At 35.5% G+C, this 16,586-nt stretch overlaps 1 protein-coding gene across 1 annotated transcript in view; it reads left to right on the top strand.

Annotated features, from left to right (window-relative positions):
• Positions 1-16,586, top strand: part of adam12b (ADAM metallopeptidase domain 12b) — a 145,386-nt gene that overhangs the window by 114,073 nt on the left and 14,727 nt on the right. Inside the window, exons 16-19 of the mRNA XM_073827314.1 lie at positions 2,057-2,255; positions 4,260-4,337; positions 7,183-7,291; positions 16,003-16,005. Coding sequence (XP_073683415.1) covers positions 2,057-2,255; positions 4,260-4,337; positions 7,183-7,291; positions 16,003-16,005 — 389 coding nt within the window. The remainder of the gene's footprint in view (positions 1-2,056; positions 2,256-4,259; positions 4,338-7,182; positions 7,292-16,002; positions 16,006-16,586) is intronic.

The following is a 16,586-nucleotide window of genomic DNA, read 5'->3' as shown; positions in this document are numbered from 1 at the left end:
TTTCCTCTGTGTCTGGTTCAATATTGTTCTGTTCTGTTTGCTAAACTACTACTTTGCTTTATTTTAACTTTTATTCTGATTAATTTTGTGGTACTTTGACAATATGAGTGCTTTGTTATTGCCTGGTTTAAATTTTGTCAACCGGTAGAGATTTTCAACTATTGTCTCTATGTGACGTTGCTGTGCTACTTGTTCACGAAAACTTCGTTTGCAAGCATTTTTAGGCATTGTGGTTTAAAAACAAGTGATTTTAAGCTGTTGAATCACATTCAGCAGCAAATAAGAAGCAATTCTGCTGTTTTTTGAGCGTTTTTGCCACCTTATAGCCCTTGAACGGTTGAATACACTCACTTGTATGTGTCAAAATGCGTGCAAGTACCCTTATAAACACAGTAATTTAGGTCTTAAGTGAAAGCAAACAGCTGAAATAAAAACACATGTAACAATATATTGGTTCCGGGTGGCTCTTAAAGTGACAGCAGTCTAATATCCTGCTGTCTGTGAATTATGTTGATCAAACAACAAAAGAGAGAAAATCTCTCACTGCTCTTGACTAAATCCCTTTTGCAATTTTAATAAGAAACATACAGACAAACCAAAAAACGTACAGTCACACCAAAATGTATTGGATCTGGGAAGGTCTTAAAGCAACAGTAGTCTAATATTCCTGCTGTCTGTCATTCATGTTAATTAAACAACAAAAGAGAAAAAAATCTCTCACTGCTTTTGACTAAATCACTTTTTTTAAATTTAAAAAGAAACATACAGTCAAACCAAAATTTGTTGGATCTGGGAAGGTCTTAAAGTGACAGCAGTCTAATATTCCTGCTGTCTGTCATTCATGTTAATTAAACAACAAAAGAGAAAAAATCTCTTACTGCTCTTGACTAAATCACTTTTGTAACTTCAGTAAGAAACATACAGTCAAACCAAAATTTATTCAGACACCTTCAACATTTCTCACATTATTAGTTTATTTGCTATAGTTTAGAAAATGATAATGTAACGCATCACAGACATATCTGACAAATCCTTTCATAAACAAAGTGTAGAGAGAGTGTAAATAAGAGATTGATTGTGCAGTGTAGAGAGCTTCGTTGAATGTAATGGAACTTTGTGAGATCGCGATGAACTAAGATGAGTGACAGCTTTTAATGATTTTTAAGGGAGGTTGCAAATGTGATATTGATTTTATACAACAGTTCAATAAACAAGAAATTATATTAAGTGACTTACATTGTCTGACTATAACACTATTGTCTGATTTTGCTCTATTTCGTCGTTGAAAATTGATTAAAAGTCACAACTGAGCCGCTGTGCATCTCCGTTTAAACACAGCAGTGTTTCGTTTATGAATGAACGTGAGTTTTAAAAAGAATCTATTAAGTCAATTATTTAATTTCCCATTCATAAAGACATTCACTTGCTTTATTCCTGAATGAATCAGACGTTTGAACGAATCAAATGAATGAATGATTCAGTAATGATCAGTGACTTATCACCACCTACTGGCAGTTTTAGTTTTTTTAACTTTTCAGTTATTTAAATAATTTAATATTTCTCTATTCAAAAATTTATATTTAAATAAACATTCTCAACATGAATTTATGAATTTTACCTGACACAGAAATAACTATCTCAAAACAAGACACACATTCTCCAAACAAAAACAAAGTTAGATTGAAATGAAAAAATACTATTGCTTAAGGTTGTCCTGATTCATTGATGTAATTTGCTGTCTAATTATTATGGGATGGCCCATCAAACATGTTGTAATGAATATAATTTTATTAATTTCTTTGTAGCCGTGACATTATTATTCAGCGACAGTGGCAGCCCCATGGTGTTGCATGTAATCTCTTGTCACTATTAATTACAGTCTCTGCTCCTGACACATGAGTGAGAGGGTGTGAAAGGCGAGATTACCTCAAGACAACACAATCTCCTCTTTGTTTTTCAGTCGTTTTATCACCTTATCTCATTTATTCAGTGTAAAAACATTTAGCACTGTTGTCGCATGCTCACTCATTGTATTTTGCCTGTGTGATTTAAACAGGGACGCTAGGTGTGGGAAAATTCAGTGCCAAGGAGGTGCTAACAGGCCAGTGATAGGAACCAATGCGGTTTCCATAGAGACAAACATACCTTTGCAGGAGGGTGGACGTATTCTCTGCCGTGGAACACACGTGTACCTGGGTGACGATATGCCTGATCCAGGACTTGTATTGGCAGGCACTAAGTGTGCTGAGGGAATGGTATGGGAATAAATCATCACATGATATATCTGCTAGAGATTGTTTGTGTCATCAAAAAATTGTGCTAGTGGTTTATAAGCCAGGCTGAGATGATACTTCTTTTGCTTTCCATTGACTATTTAATGTTCGTTTTCCTGATTAACCTCCCCATTGTTTTAATATCCTATTATATTATATTATATTATATTATAATAATATGTGACCCTGGACCACAAAACCAGTCATAAGGGTCCATTTTTTGAAAGTTATGATTTATACATCATCTGGAATGTTTTCCATTGATGTATGGTTTGTTTGGATAGGACAATATTTGACCGAGATACAACTATTTGAAAATCTGAGGGTGCAAAAATATCTAAATATTGAGAAAATCCCCTTTAAAGTTGTCCAAATTAAGTTCCTAGCAGTGCATATTACTAATTAAAAATATATATATATATAATATATAAATATATTTATGGTAGGAAATTTACAAAATATCTTCATGGAACATGATCTTTACTTTATATCCTAATGATTTTTGGCATAAAAGAAAAATCAATAATTTTTTCCCGTACAATGTATTTTTGGCTATTGCTACAAATATACCTGTACTACTTAAGACTGATTTTGTGGTCCAGGGTCACATATTATATTATATTGTATAACGTAACACTATATTTACATATATTATATATGTGAAATTACTAATTTTATTAATTATATAGGCTTTCATGAATATTTTAAATGCTAAATTATTGTATAAATTATTTTATTCTAAAAAAAAATGTATCAGTTGTTTAGATATACTAAATTAATTTTCATAAATGTATTTTCATATATTTTGTTAAGTAAATATGTAATTTTTATTCTCGTTTTATGTGATATTCCAATTTTGTGCACAAGTTAAATTCGCAACTGTGTATGAAAACCCAGTTATTGTAATTACTGTAATAAGTACATAGTATGTACTTGCTGAAACAGACTGTAAAATGAAATGGTACTTCATTTTCTGTTAAAGGGGTAATATGATGTTGCAAAAAAGAGTATTATTTTGTGTATTTGTTGTAATGCAATGTGTTCATGCAGTTTGAGGTTCAAAAAACATACCGGTATTATTTCCCACATACTGTACATTATTGTTGCCCCGCCTTTCTGAAACGCTTTGATTTTTACAAAACTCATTGTTGATGGAAACAGAGGTGTTCTCTGTTTGGCCAGCTATCCAGTGCATTGTGATTGGCCGAATACGTCAAGCGTATGACGGAAAAGTTACGCCCCTTACCATGCCGTTTCTCTGCGGTGACAAGACAAAAATCCTGTTGCATCCTGTGGGGACATAACTGCTGATTATAATGACTTTTACTGTCTTTTTACGTGTTGCGTTGCGTCTCGCCACGTAAACATAACACCATGTCTGCATTTGCGATCGTAGAATGAGAAACAACATTCCGTACTCTACACTGCTCAAAACTCATGTTTGAATAGTCAGTACTGAATTCTTTAAATATGAAAACGTACTTACAGGCCATCAGTCAGAAGCGCAGACTGTCCTTGCAACATTGGAATTGCCCCACTTTATAGCCTTAACCCTTTGTGTACAGCTGGCATTGTAAGCTGCTTTTCCAGGTTCAGGAAACAGTCCTCTGTGAAATGCGCATCACCCACTCGAATATTTGTGTTGTACGGACGAGCCGTTTTTAGGGAGGTGTGGTTGCGTCTTAACTTTTATAATAAATATCTCTTTGGTTTTTAGACTTAAAGCTTTGCAACTTTACAGATCTTATCTATGCACAAAAATTTGTAACACTCCAAAGACAAAGAAAAACAAGAAACCACATCATATGACCCCTTTAAAAAAAATTATATAATACTGTCTATTTACATTATAATGGCCCCCTTGGTACTTAAAAAACTATTTCAGTTGATTAGTAGTTAAGGCCAATAACTTGTGTTCCTAGCAGTTGATACCTATTGAGTGTCTTGTTTTTTCTTAACCTGCATTTCTCTCTCTCACCCTAACAGATCTGTCTGAACAGGCAGTGTCAAAATGTCAGTGTCTTTGGAGTGCACAAGTGCTCTGGGAAGTGTAATGGAAGAGGGGTAAGGTTGCTTTTTCTCTGTCAGTTGAACCTTCCTCAAATCTGCTGGAAAGAGGTTTTTTAATCTCTTTAATTTCTGTGACATTAGTTATCAAGCATTAGGGCTCCGATTTGAGTCATGAACGCTGATAGTAAGTCAGCACAAATTATTGCCCTCTACTGAAAGTCTCGGCTTTTACAGAAATGTCCATTTAATTACATTATAGCTGTCTGCCGAGGGGACAGCATGTGCCCATCATAGCACTTAGCTAACTAGGTCCACATACTAGAACTTCACTTGAACTGGATTACTGCTACGAATGAAATAGCAGTTAAAAGCACAGATAAGACACGGATTCTGTATTAAATTAGATCACAGCGTAACCTTGTGTCAGTTCATGGAAGCTTGTTACATTTTAAAGGGATAGTTCTCCCAAAAATGAAAATCTGTTAATTACTCAGCCGCCTCGCTATTGTTTTCTCAGCATGCTGGGTGACTTGAGGCTTGTCTCAGCTGTTGAAGTACTTCACAATCATTCTCTGTCACTCCGATAAGGTTATAGGAGTCCTATTTAATTCATTAAAAGTGTAATTCAAGTGTCATACATGCGATTTTGTGCCAGAGGACTGCTAAATGTTGCTGGCCAAGAACTCCCCCACGTTCTTTTGCATTTGCGCCCACTGTCAGCTCTGGAGGGCACGTGTGCGAGCGTGTAATGTTTTATTTATTTTCTCTTGTTATACGCTTCCTAAATTGGAATTCTTATTTTTGTCTGTAGGCTGTGCAATTGCACCCGTGTGGATTTTTTCTTTTTCTTCAAGGTCTATTTCCTTACTGGAACTGTGCTGCAAGACAAATTGATCATTGTTAATAAAGATGTTGGCAGCTATGTTACCATCCTGAGATCCTGGATCCTCCAACTACTAGTCATTTTTTAACCCGGATCTGACTAAAATGTTAGACCAATACTAGACCCCCTAAGATCTTGGTTAATACTAGACCTCTAACGCTATTGGTTTCTAGTCTTGAGAGGTCTTAAAGGAGAAGTTCACTTCCAGAACAAAAATTACAGATAATTTACTCACCCCCTTGTCATCCAAGACGTTCAAGTCTGTTCTTCAGTCGTAAAGAATTGTTTTTTTTTTGTTTTTTGTTTTTTTGAGGAAAACTTTTCAGGATTTCTCTCCATATAGTGGACTTCTATGGTGCCCCTGAGTTTGAACTTCCAAAATGCAGTTTAAATGCTGCTTCAAAGGGCTCTAAATGATCCCAGCTGAGGAAGAAGAGTCTTATCTAGGGAAACGATCGGTTATTTTCTATAAAATAGTGACAATTTACATACTTTTTAATCTCAAATGCTTGTCTTGCCTAGCTCTGCGACATTTAGGGAATGTCGAAAAATTCCCATCTCATTTTCTTCTCCAACTTAAAAATCGTCCTACATCACAGTTTTTTACGTTTTTATTTTATAAAGGGAGTTTTTGATCTTTTTTGTTTGTTCACTTTGTAAACACTGGGTCGGTACCAATTGATTTTGAAGTTGGAGAAGAAAATAAGATGGGAGTTTTTCGACATACCCTGTCATGAACCGTAATACACAGAGTTCAGGCAGAGCTAGACAGGATGAGCATTTGAGGTAAAAAGTATATAAATTGTCAAAAAATTTTTGAAAATAATGATCATTTCACTAGATAAGACCCTTTTTCCTTGGCTGGGATCATTTAGAGCCCTTTGAAGCTGCATTGAAACTGCATTTTGGAAGTTCAGACTTGGGGGCACCACAGACGTCAACTATATGGAGAAAAAAAAACGTAATTTCTTTATGACTGAAGAAAGACATGAACATCTTGAATGACAAAGGGGTGAGTAAATTATCTGTAAATTTTTGTTCTGAAAGTGAACTTTTCCTTTAAGATCAGGTCTACCAAATCAAGACTCAAACTCTAAGACACATTCATTATTCCTTGAAATTTAAAGGGGTAGCTCACCCAAAAATGAAAATTCTGTCATTAATTACTCACCCTTGTGTCGTTCCAAGCCTGTAAGACCTACATTCATCTTTGGAACACAAATTAAGATATTTCTGATAAAATCCAAGAGCTTCATCATTAAAATAGTCCATGTGAAGTATGTCAAATAAAGTCGTTATTTTTGTTTTTTTTGAACACAAAGTATTTTCATAGCTTTATAGAATTATGGTTGAAACAGTTATGTCACATGGACTATTTTAACATTGTCTTTACTGTGTTTCTTGGTCTTGAACGTGGTAGTTGTTTTGCTGTCTGTGCAGGGTCAGAAAGCTCTCGGATTTCATCAGAAATATCTTAATTTGTAATTTGGATAAATAAAGGTCTTACTGATTTGGAACAACATGAGGGTGAGTAATTAATGACAAAATTGTAATTTTTGGGTGAACTATTCCTTTAAGAGTCTGTTTTTAAAACCATCACAGCATCCAAGAAAGCTGGATGAGCGAGTTATAAGTTTGCGAGTCTGAAAAGTTTCCTTACATTTTTATGGTGGGAAAGACATAGCTGTGTCTTTCATTTCAGAAGGCAGACATCTAATATTCAGACTGTGATTTTAACATCAAGTGACATCAATCAACTTATGCAGCGACCCCTGACACTTACCCTGATGGAAAAATGTGATGCATTTTTGTGCAAATGGAAAAATGTTGCCCTTGAATGCAACATTGAACCAGGCATCCATGAACTGAATGCTCATGAGGAGATTTCATACCATTATCCCCCCAGAATTCCTTAAGCATTGGACAGCAGGATGTTGTTGATAATGTCCAGCAAGAAATTTGATCAGGTCTTTTAAGCTGCGTGTGGCATTGACACCAGTTGCTTTATGTTAACAGGAATGCAACAACAAGAAGAACTGCCACTGTGAAGCTCACTGGGCACCTCCTTTCTGTGATAGGGCGGGGTTTGGAGGCAGCGTCGACAGCGGACCAATGAGACAAGCCGGTATAGTGAAGGACAACTGCACTTTTGACTTACCTGCTAGAGCAGTATGCAGTACTCTAACACAGCATGAACATGATTTAATCCATACTTACTGCAGTGCTTGTACACTCATTTCCAATTGAAGGCCAGAAACATACTCTTCTAAGCAAGTATGCAAACACAATATATTTTTTACCTTTAATTTATTTTATCTATCCATGTACAGTTGAAGTCAAAAGTTTACATACACCTTTCACAATCTCCAAAATTGTAATTGTTTTATCAAAATAAGAAGGACCATACAAAATGCATGTTATTTTTTATTTAGTACTGACCTGAGTGATACCTGAGTGATCCACAGCTGTTTTTTGTTTAGTGACAGTTGTTCACGAGTCCCTTGTTTGTCCTGAACAGTTAAACTGCCCACTGTTCTTCAGAAAAATCCTTCAGGCCCACAAATTCTTTGGTTTTTCAGAATTTTTGTGTATTTGAACCCTTTCCAACAATGACTGCGTGATTTTAAGATCCATCTTTTCACACTGAGGACAACTGAGGGACTCATATGCAACTATTACAGAACGTTCAAATGCTCACTGATGCTCCAGAAGGAAAAACAATGCATTAAGAGCTGGGGGTGAAAACTTTTGAACAGAATGAAGATGTGTAAATGTTTTCTTATTTTGCCTAAATATCATATTTTTTTTCATTTAGTACTTCCCTTTAGAAGCTACAGAAGATACATGTTTCCCAGAAGACAAAATACGTTAAATTTACCCTGATCTTCAAATTCCAAAAGTTTTCACCTCCTGGCTCTTAATGCATCGTTTTTCTTTCTGGAGCATCAATGAGCATCTGTAATAGTTGCATATGAGTCCCTCAGCTGTCCTCAGTGTGAAAAGATGCATCTCAGAATCATACAGTCATTGTTGGAAAGGGTTCACATACACAAAAATGCTGAAAAACCAAATAATCTGTTGGACCTGAAGGATTTTTCTAAATAACAGCAGGCAGTTTAACTGTTCAGGACAAACAAGGGACTCATGAGCAACTATCACTAAACAAAAAAAAACCAAAGCTGTGGATCATTCAGGTAACAACACAGTATTAAGAATCAAGTGTATGTAAACTTTTAAACAGGGTCATTTTAATAAATTCAGCTATTATTTTCTCTTGGGGACTAAATGTAAATGTCTTTTAATGTGAAATATCTTATTCAGGTCAGTACTAAATAAAAAATAACATGCATTTTGTATGATCCCTCTTTTTTCTAAAATAATTAACATTTAGCAGATTCTGCAAGGTGTATGTAAACTTTTGACTTCAACTGTATCTGTCTGTCTGGAACAATCTGGAACAAAGAAATAAAACAAAATTGTAGTTGTAGTAAATATTCAGTTCTTTATGTATGCATTATGTATTTATGTATTTAGAATGTTTTTATTTACTCTGCCTTTTTGTGTTAAACTGCAGTTTTGTTAAACTTTTTATTTATTTATTTTTATTATTATTATTTTTTTTTTTACCTGATTTGGACTTCTTGTGTTTTCCTCTCTACACAAGGAAATGGCAGTTTTGTGAAACCATTATTTATTCATTTATTTATTTATTCCAGAATCAACTCTACACAAAGAAATAACCATCCTTAGTTATAAAAAAAGTTAGATTTAAAAATTTACTTTCATTTATGCATTTAGCAGATGCTTACATCCAAAGCAAATTACAAAAGAGGAACAAAAGAACGCATATGCACAATTCTAGGTAATTATTATCATTTTAAAATTAGTTTGTATTTATGCATTTATTTATCAAACAAACAAACAAACAAACAAACAAAATTACCATTGAAGAAGTTAACATAAATGCCTGCTAGCCACCTTATTTTTGCCATAAGAGTGGGCGCAGCCATTTATACATTTTATGGGTCAGGCTTCTGGTCTTATCCACGTTAAGCTATTTTTAGCTGTACAAAACAGCTTGTTTTACTGCTTGATAATGCAAATTGTTGTCTTACCATATTATTTCATAGCATTATCCTAATTATGAAAGCACTAGTTTGTAATGCAAACTGTTTTACCATTATTCTTCTCATTATTTCCCTATAACGGCTAATAAACTGGAAGTCTCGCCCATAGGCTTCCATGTTAAAGAATAAGGTGGATAACGTCTATTGAATTCATTATGATTTACTTGTTTACATATTTCATATTACATACACCTGTTTGTGAACACGTGCAGAGTATGTTCTGACCTTTTTGGCCTCATGCATTCATATTTTCCGACTGTACTGCTTGAGGAAGTGCGCTAGCTCTAACCACTTTCATCCCCTCTGTGACAGCCGCACCGCAGGTAGAACAGTGCAGCCTGAAAGTACAATGTACTTACAAAACCCATTAAACGATTTTCCAGTGGAAAAGCATAACAGCATTGACAGGACACGTCATTGATTTACTGGTGGAAACCTGAAGCGCTGCGCTTAGATGTCACTCAGCAGATGCTCAAGAACTTGGAGACAGCTTGTAAAAGCAATGCAGGTGGAGACGCAGAGGGATGTTGATCGATTCTTTTCTCTCTAACCTGACTCTGACTTCTTGTGTTTTCCCTCTCTGTGCCATTCTGTGCCGTGCTGTACAACAGATGTGCGAGTGTGTGTATTAATGTGCGTGCTGTCCTATGTGACAACAGCTGACAGCAGCGCTGTGGCCGTGGGCGCGCTGGTCACCCTCCTTTGCTTGCTGTCGGCGGGACTGATTGTGTGCCTGAAGAGGAAAGCGCTGGTTCAGATGCTCTGCATCAATAAGAAGAGTGCCATTCAAAAGCTCAGGTACAGTTTCCCCCAGCAATGTTTTCCAAAATTTGTTTGATCCTGGATTCCTGCTGGTTTCCGTGCAGGGACACCAAGAGTCCCAAGAGTGTTCTTGAAGCTTTGGGGAATTAAGTTTCAAGTTCAGTACAAGTTCAAATTGACAGGAATTTGAGGCATAATGTAGTTTGGCATAGAAAATAATTTTGACTCTTTCCTTAAAAAAAATTAAAATGATGGTCGGAGTAACACACTTACAATGAAAGTAAACTGGGCCAGCATTCCAGAGGGTTTAAAAGTCTAAATGTGAAGCTTGTATTTTTGTTAAAGCGCTTGAATTATTCAGTAAAACCCTGTTTATAATTTAAGCTTAAAAGCTGTCTAAATCACCCTTTTTGAGGTGAGAATAATTTTCTTTGTGGGTTAACTTCTCTGTTGCTTATACGTAATTCCTCTGGGTGGAGTCTGCTCCCGCTAAAAAGCACTATACACTTTAAAAATCTCTTTCGAGTGTTTTGTGTGAAAGTTACATCAAAAAAATTATGTTTAAACGGGTAGGGTTAGGTCAGTATTTTATCTTATTTAATTAAAAATACAGTAAAAAAAAAAAAAAACTAAAATTCTGGAATATTATTGCAATTTAAAATAACTGTTGTCTTTGTAAACATTTTAAAATGTAATGTATTCCTGTGATGCAAAGCTAAATTTTCAGCAGCTATTACTCTAGTCTTCAGTGTCACATGAGAATATTAGAATGATCTTTCAGAAATCTTTCTAATATGCTGATTTGGTGCTCGAGAATTATTTATTATCATCATCAGTGTTGAAAACAGATGTGCTTAGAATCTCAGGATTATTTAATAGAATCTTTATTTACAATGTACATGCCTTTACCATTCACATGTTGTTTTTTTCTTTTTAAAAATGAAAAGGAGCAAGAAAAAATGTTTATGATAGATGCCACAGATGCTGCAATAGAGCTTAAAGGAGAAGTTCACCTCCAGAACAAAACTTTACAGATTATGTTTTCAGCCCATTGTCATCCAAGATGTTCATGTCTTTCTTTCTTCACTCGTAAATTATGTTTTTTGAGGAAAACATTTCAGGATTTCTCTCCATATAGTGGACTTCTGTGGTTCTTGCGAGTTTGAACTTCCAAAATGAAGTTTAAATTCAGCTTCAAAGGGCTCTAAATGATCCCAGCCAGGGAAGAAGGGTCTTATCTAGCGAAACGATCAGTTATTTACTAAAAAAAAAAATATATATATATATATATATAATTTCTATACTTTTTAATCTCTAACACTCATCTTGTCTAGCTCTGCGTAAACTCTGTGTATTCCAGTTCATGACAGTTAGGGTATGTCAAAAAACTTCCATCTCATTTTCTCCTCCAACTTTAAAATCATTCTACATCGCTGCCGAAGTACCGACCCAGTGCATACAAAGTGAACATGCAAAGAAGATCCAATGCCCTTTATAAAAAAGATGGCAAAACAGCGATGTAGGATGATTTGGATGAGCATTTAAGGTTAAAAAGTATAAAAATCTTACATTTTATAGGGAAAATGACATGTTTTATTAGATAAGACCCTTCTTCCACAGCTGGGATCGTTTAGAATCTGCATCTTTCGAAGCTGCATTTAAAATTGCATTTTGGAAGTTCAAACTCAGGGGCACCATAGAAGTTCACTATATGGAGAGAAATCCTGAAACGTTTGCCCTTAAAAAACTATTTCTGTATGATTGAAGAAAGAAAGACAGAACATCTTGGATGACAAGAGGATGAGTTTATTATCTGTAAAGTACTCTTTTAATAAAACGTGGACCTATTGTAGTAAACATATTCATTATATTAATACCGAAAATATAAAACTTTTGGGAACTCTCTTAATTTTACAGATCAGTAGGGCGAAAGCAAGCTCCCAGCCCTCCACAGACACAGTCAGTCTTCAGGGTCTCGCCTCAGCACAAGCCCGCCTCTTTACCTTTACACTCCCGCTGTGACAAGGTAAGTATTTATCAACTCACAGAGCACACAACATGATAATAATGTCCAAAATGTATAAAAAATGTAAATCATCTTATTTATATAAGTGCTGTCAAAAGTAGTGTGTTAACGCAAGTGATTAATTTTTCCATTTTAATGACATTAAAAATATTTAATGCTGATTAAATATCTGATTTTGAGATCCATCTTTTCACACTGAGGACAGCTGAGGGACTCATATGCAACTATTACAGAAGGTTCAAATGCTCACTGATGCTTCAGAAGGAAACACAGTGCATTAAGACCCGGGGGGTGAAAACTTTTTGAATTTGAAGATCAGGGTAAAATTGACTTATTTTGTCTTCTCTGAAACATGTATATATTTTCTGTAGTCTCTAAATGGCTGTACTAAATAAATAAGACATTTAGGCAAAATAAGAAATATATACACATTTCTCAAAAGTTCTCAAAAACTTAATGCATCATGTTTCCTTCTGAAGCATCAGTGAGCATTTGAACCTTCTGTAATAGTTGCATATGAGTCCCTCAGTTGTCCTCAGTGTGAAAAGATGGGTATCAGAATCATACAGTCATTGTTGGAAAGTGTTCAAATACACCATAATGCCCCAAAAAAACTTGAAGGATTTTTCTGAGGAACAGCAGACAGTTTAACCGTTTAGGACAAACAAGGGACTCATGAACAACTATCACTAAACAAAAAACACTGTGGATCATTCAGGTAAAAACAGTATTAAAAATCAAGTGTATGTAAACTTTGGAAAAGGCATTTTTAAAAATTCAACTTCTTATTTTCTCTTGTGGACTATATGTTAAACGTCTTTAATGTGAAATATCTTATTCAGGTCAGTACTAAATAAACAATAGCATGCATTTTGTGTCATCCCTCTTATTTTGGTAAAATAATTAACAATTTGCAGATTCTAAAAGGGGGGTGTAAACTTTTGGCCTCAACTGCATTTTCATTTATGTATATATATTTTTAAATAATCATACTAGATTGAATCAAAGCAGAACCAAATACCAGATTTTATTATGTATCATATCATTTTGTGAAAAATGGTAATCTGAATTAATATCTACACCCTTATTAACAAGCACTAACAAAATCTTTTATTAAACCTCAAAGTCCATAATTCATTACCTCGGTGTCTGTCCTGCCCAGCGAGGAGCAGATGAGGTCAGCTCACTTGCAGAATTACTATGCCTGTCCAATCCAATTCATCCCTTGCTTTCTATGTACACGGCATGAGACTTAGGTTCATAATTGATTTATTCTCCAGTATCGACCCTCAAAGAATATTAATGAAGTCCAGATCTTCATCTAAAACCTCAAATGTTCATAATTCAGTGTGATGTACTTTGAGTAGCATAACAGCATGATTGAAATAGTTTGTTAAAGCTAGAAGCCTTTGTATGTTCAAAACAGCAGGGCCAGTTGCACCAGCTTTGCACAAGTTAAAATTTTGCCTAGTTGCGACGTAAAGTGGGCACTAAGTTACAACTTACACACTAGTAAATATTTTTGCGTTGCACCATTAAACTTAGTTTAAACTTAACTCTACGCGTAAACAAAATTTTTACGGAAGCGTCTAATCAGAAGTGACGATTGGAATAAAATGGCAGACTGAGTGAACTGCATCAGTATGCTATTCTTTTAAACGACAACCTTCAAGCCTTTAGGCATAAATGATGCTGCTGACATTTACACTCACATACATACAGTATTAAAACAGAAAACAATATGTGAATAAATGTACTTGTTTTTGTTTTGTTTTTTGGCGTGTCTTCAGCACCCCATCTACAACGATTGGTTATCAAAAAAAATAATTGTGTGTGCTTTGTGTTGCACATGTCAGATGAAATGATAAATAAATGGCATTTCTTTTTTTTCAGTGTTTATTGATCCTTATTTCAGATACAGTCTCTGAATGTTATTTACATATGTGACCCTGGACAGAAAAATAGCTTACATATAGACTAATGTTATTATTGTTTCGGTCTTAATGGAAACTTGTTTTTACCATTAGTATACGTGAGGCAAAAGAAGTTAGAATAAAGGATAAATTAAAATTAATAGCAATTAAAGAAGTTCTGCTCGCGTATTTGAAGGTTTCTATTGGATGATTTAGTGTAAACGTCATATGCGACTACACATTACGTAACGGGGAGCTTATGAACTACTAGCTAATTCTTGCCTTATGAGCAACTGGTGCAACTAAATCAGATATAGATTTAGTTACAAACTAGCTAGTAGTTACTAAGCCTCTGGTGTGGACTTAACTTTCCCAATTTAAGGTGGTGCAACCCTACCCAGATCATGCCTCAATGATATGAAATTGGACATTCCTCATTTAAGAGTGTTGGAATAATTACTTCATCTGGGTATTGTTAGTCTTTGTGCCATTTGAAAACAGCATGTATGAATACCTTTGTGAAAAAATGCCTGGGAAAGTATTGAATTGTGAAGCAACGCACGCAGAAAGAAGTTATAGATTGATTCCTCGAAAGGTCTCAGAGGTTAGCAGTAGCATGCAACAGAGCTAGTATTAAAGGAAAAGTTCACTTACAAGATAATGTACTCATCTCCTTGACATCCAAGATGTCCATGTCTTTCTTTCTTCAGTCGTAAAGGAATTGTTCTTGAGTACAACATATTCAATATAGTGGACTTCTGTGGTGCCTTCTATGCCTTCAAACTATCCCAAATCTGGCTGTAAACGATCCCAGCCAAGGAAGGTCTTATCTAGCGAAACGATTGGTTATTTAAAAAAAATAATAATAAAATGTATATACTCTGCCTTTTTGACAGTTAGGGTATTGTCGAAAAATTCCCATCTCATTTTCTCTCTCAGCTTAAAAAAAAAATCACCCTACATCACTGTTTTACTTTTTTGTGAAGGGTGTTTTATCTGTAAAATGAGATGGGAGTTTTATGACCTACCCTAACTGTTTTGAGCCAGGGATGTACAGACTACTCATGTACATCGCAGAGAGACAAGACGAGCATTTAAGGTTAAAAAGTATATAATTGTAATAAAAAAACTGATCTTTTCACTAAATAAGACCCTTCTTTCTCAGCTGGGATCGTTTAGAGCCCTTTTAAGCTGCATTTAAAGGGGTCATATGATGTCGCTAAAAAGAGTATTATTTTGTGTATTTGTTGTAATGCAATGTGTTTATGCAGTTTGAGGTTCGAAAAACATTATTTTCCACATACTGTACATTATTGTTGCTCCTCTCTGCCCCGCCTTTCTAAATCTCATCATTGATGAAAAGCGAGGTGTTCACTGATTGGCCAGCTATCTGGTGCATTGTGATTGACCAAACACCTCAAGCGTGTGACGAAAATGTTACGCCCCTTAACATGTTATGATGCCCTTTCCTGGCGCGACAAGACGGAAACAATAAAACCCATTATAAATGAGGCATTTGTTGCATCCAGTGGGGACATAACTATAGATTATAATGACTCACTGTCTATTTACGTGATGCATTGCGCCTCATAAACATAACACCATGTCTGCATTTGCAATCGCAGAATGAGAAACAACAAGCACTAACGTTACTCGCGTTTGAATAGCCAGTAGCAAATTCTTTAAATATGAAAACGTACTTACTGGCCATCAGTCAGAAGCACAGACTGTCCTTGCAACGTTGGAATTGCCCCACTTTATAGCCTTAACCCTTTGTTTACAGCTGGCATTGTAAGCTGCTCTCCCAGGTTCAGGAAACAGTCCTCTGTGAAAAGTGCATCACCCACTCGAATATTTGCAGTGTACTGTTCCGGAACAGTGTTTTAAATATAACTTAAACACTGATTTTGTTGTTTCTTCATTTGGAAGGCTAAACAAAGTACTTTCGCTTTCGCAATGAAACACACTGCATCTTCACAACATGGCGATGGCTGTAACACTACTACAGCCGGTAAAAGTTGTGCCTTCTTTCTTTCCATATTCATATGGGTGGTGTTATGCTAATCTACTCACCCTGTGACCTGAACAAGTTGGGGGCGTGTTTGAACGAGCCGTTTTAGGAAGGCGTGGATGAGTCTTAACTTTTATAATAAATATCTCTTTGCGTTTAAGACTTTAAGTTTGGCAACTTTACAGATGTTATCTATGCACAAACAGCTTCTAACAATCCAAAGACAAAGGAAAACAAGAAACCGCATCATATGACCCCTTTAAACTACATTTTGGAAGTTCAAACTTGGGGCACCATAGAAGTCCACTATATGGAGAAAAATCCTGAAATGTTTTCCTCAAAATAACTAAATTTCTTCACGACTGAGGAAAGAAAGACATGAACATCTTAAATGACAAGGGTGTGTACATTATCTGTAAATCCATTAAATTCTTGTATTTCTTGTTTTCCACAGACATCTCATCCCAGTTCGGAGCCTCTCCTTCCTCCACACAACTTCCACAGTTTGCGTCGACTGCCTGAATGTCCCACCCGCTGCCAGCCGGTCCACATCAGCCACCCCATGCCCATCACAGGCCTGC

Source organism: Garra rufa, chromosome 21, assembly GCF_049309525.1.
Source record: "Garra rufa chromosome 21, GarRuf1.0, whole genome shotgun sequence".
Taxonomy (NCBI): Eukaryota; Metazoa; Chordata; class Actinopteri; order Cypriniformes; family Cyprinidae; genus Garra; species Garra rufa.
The sequence above is the reverse complement of the archived record's forward strand: the minus strand, read 5'-3'. Positions and strand labels throughout refer to the sequence as shown.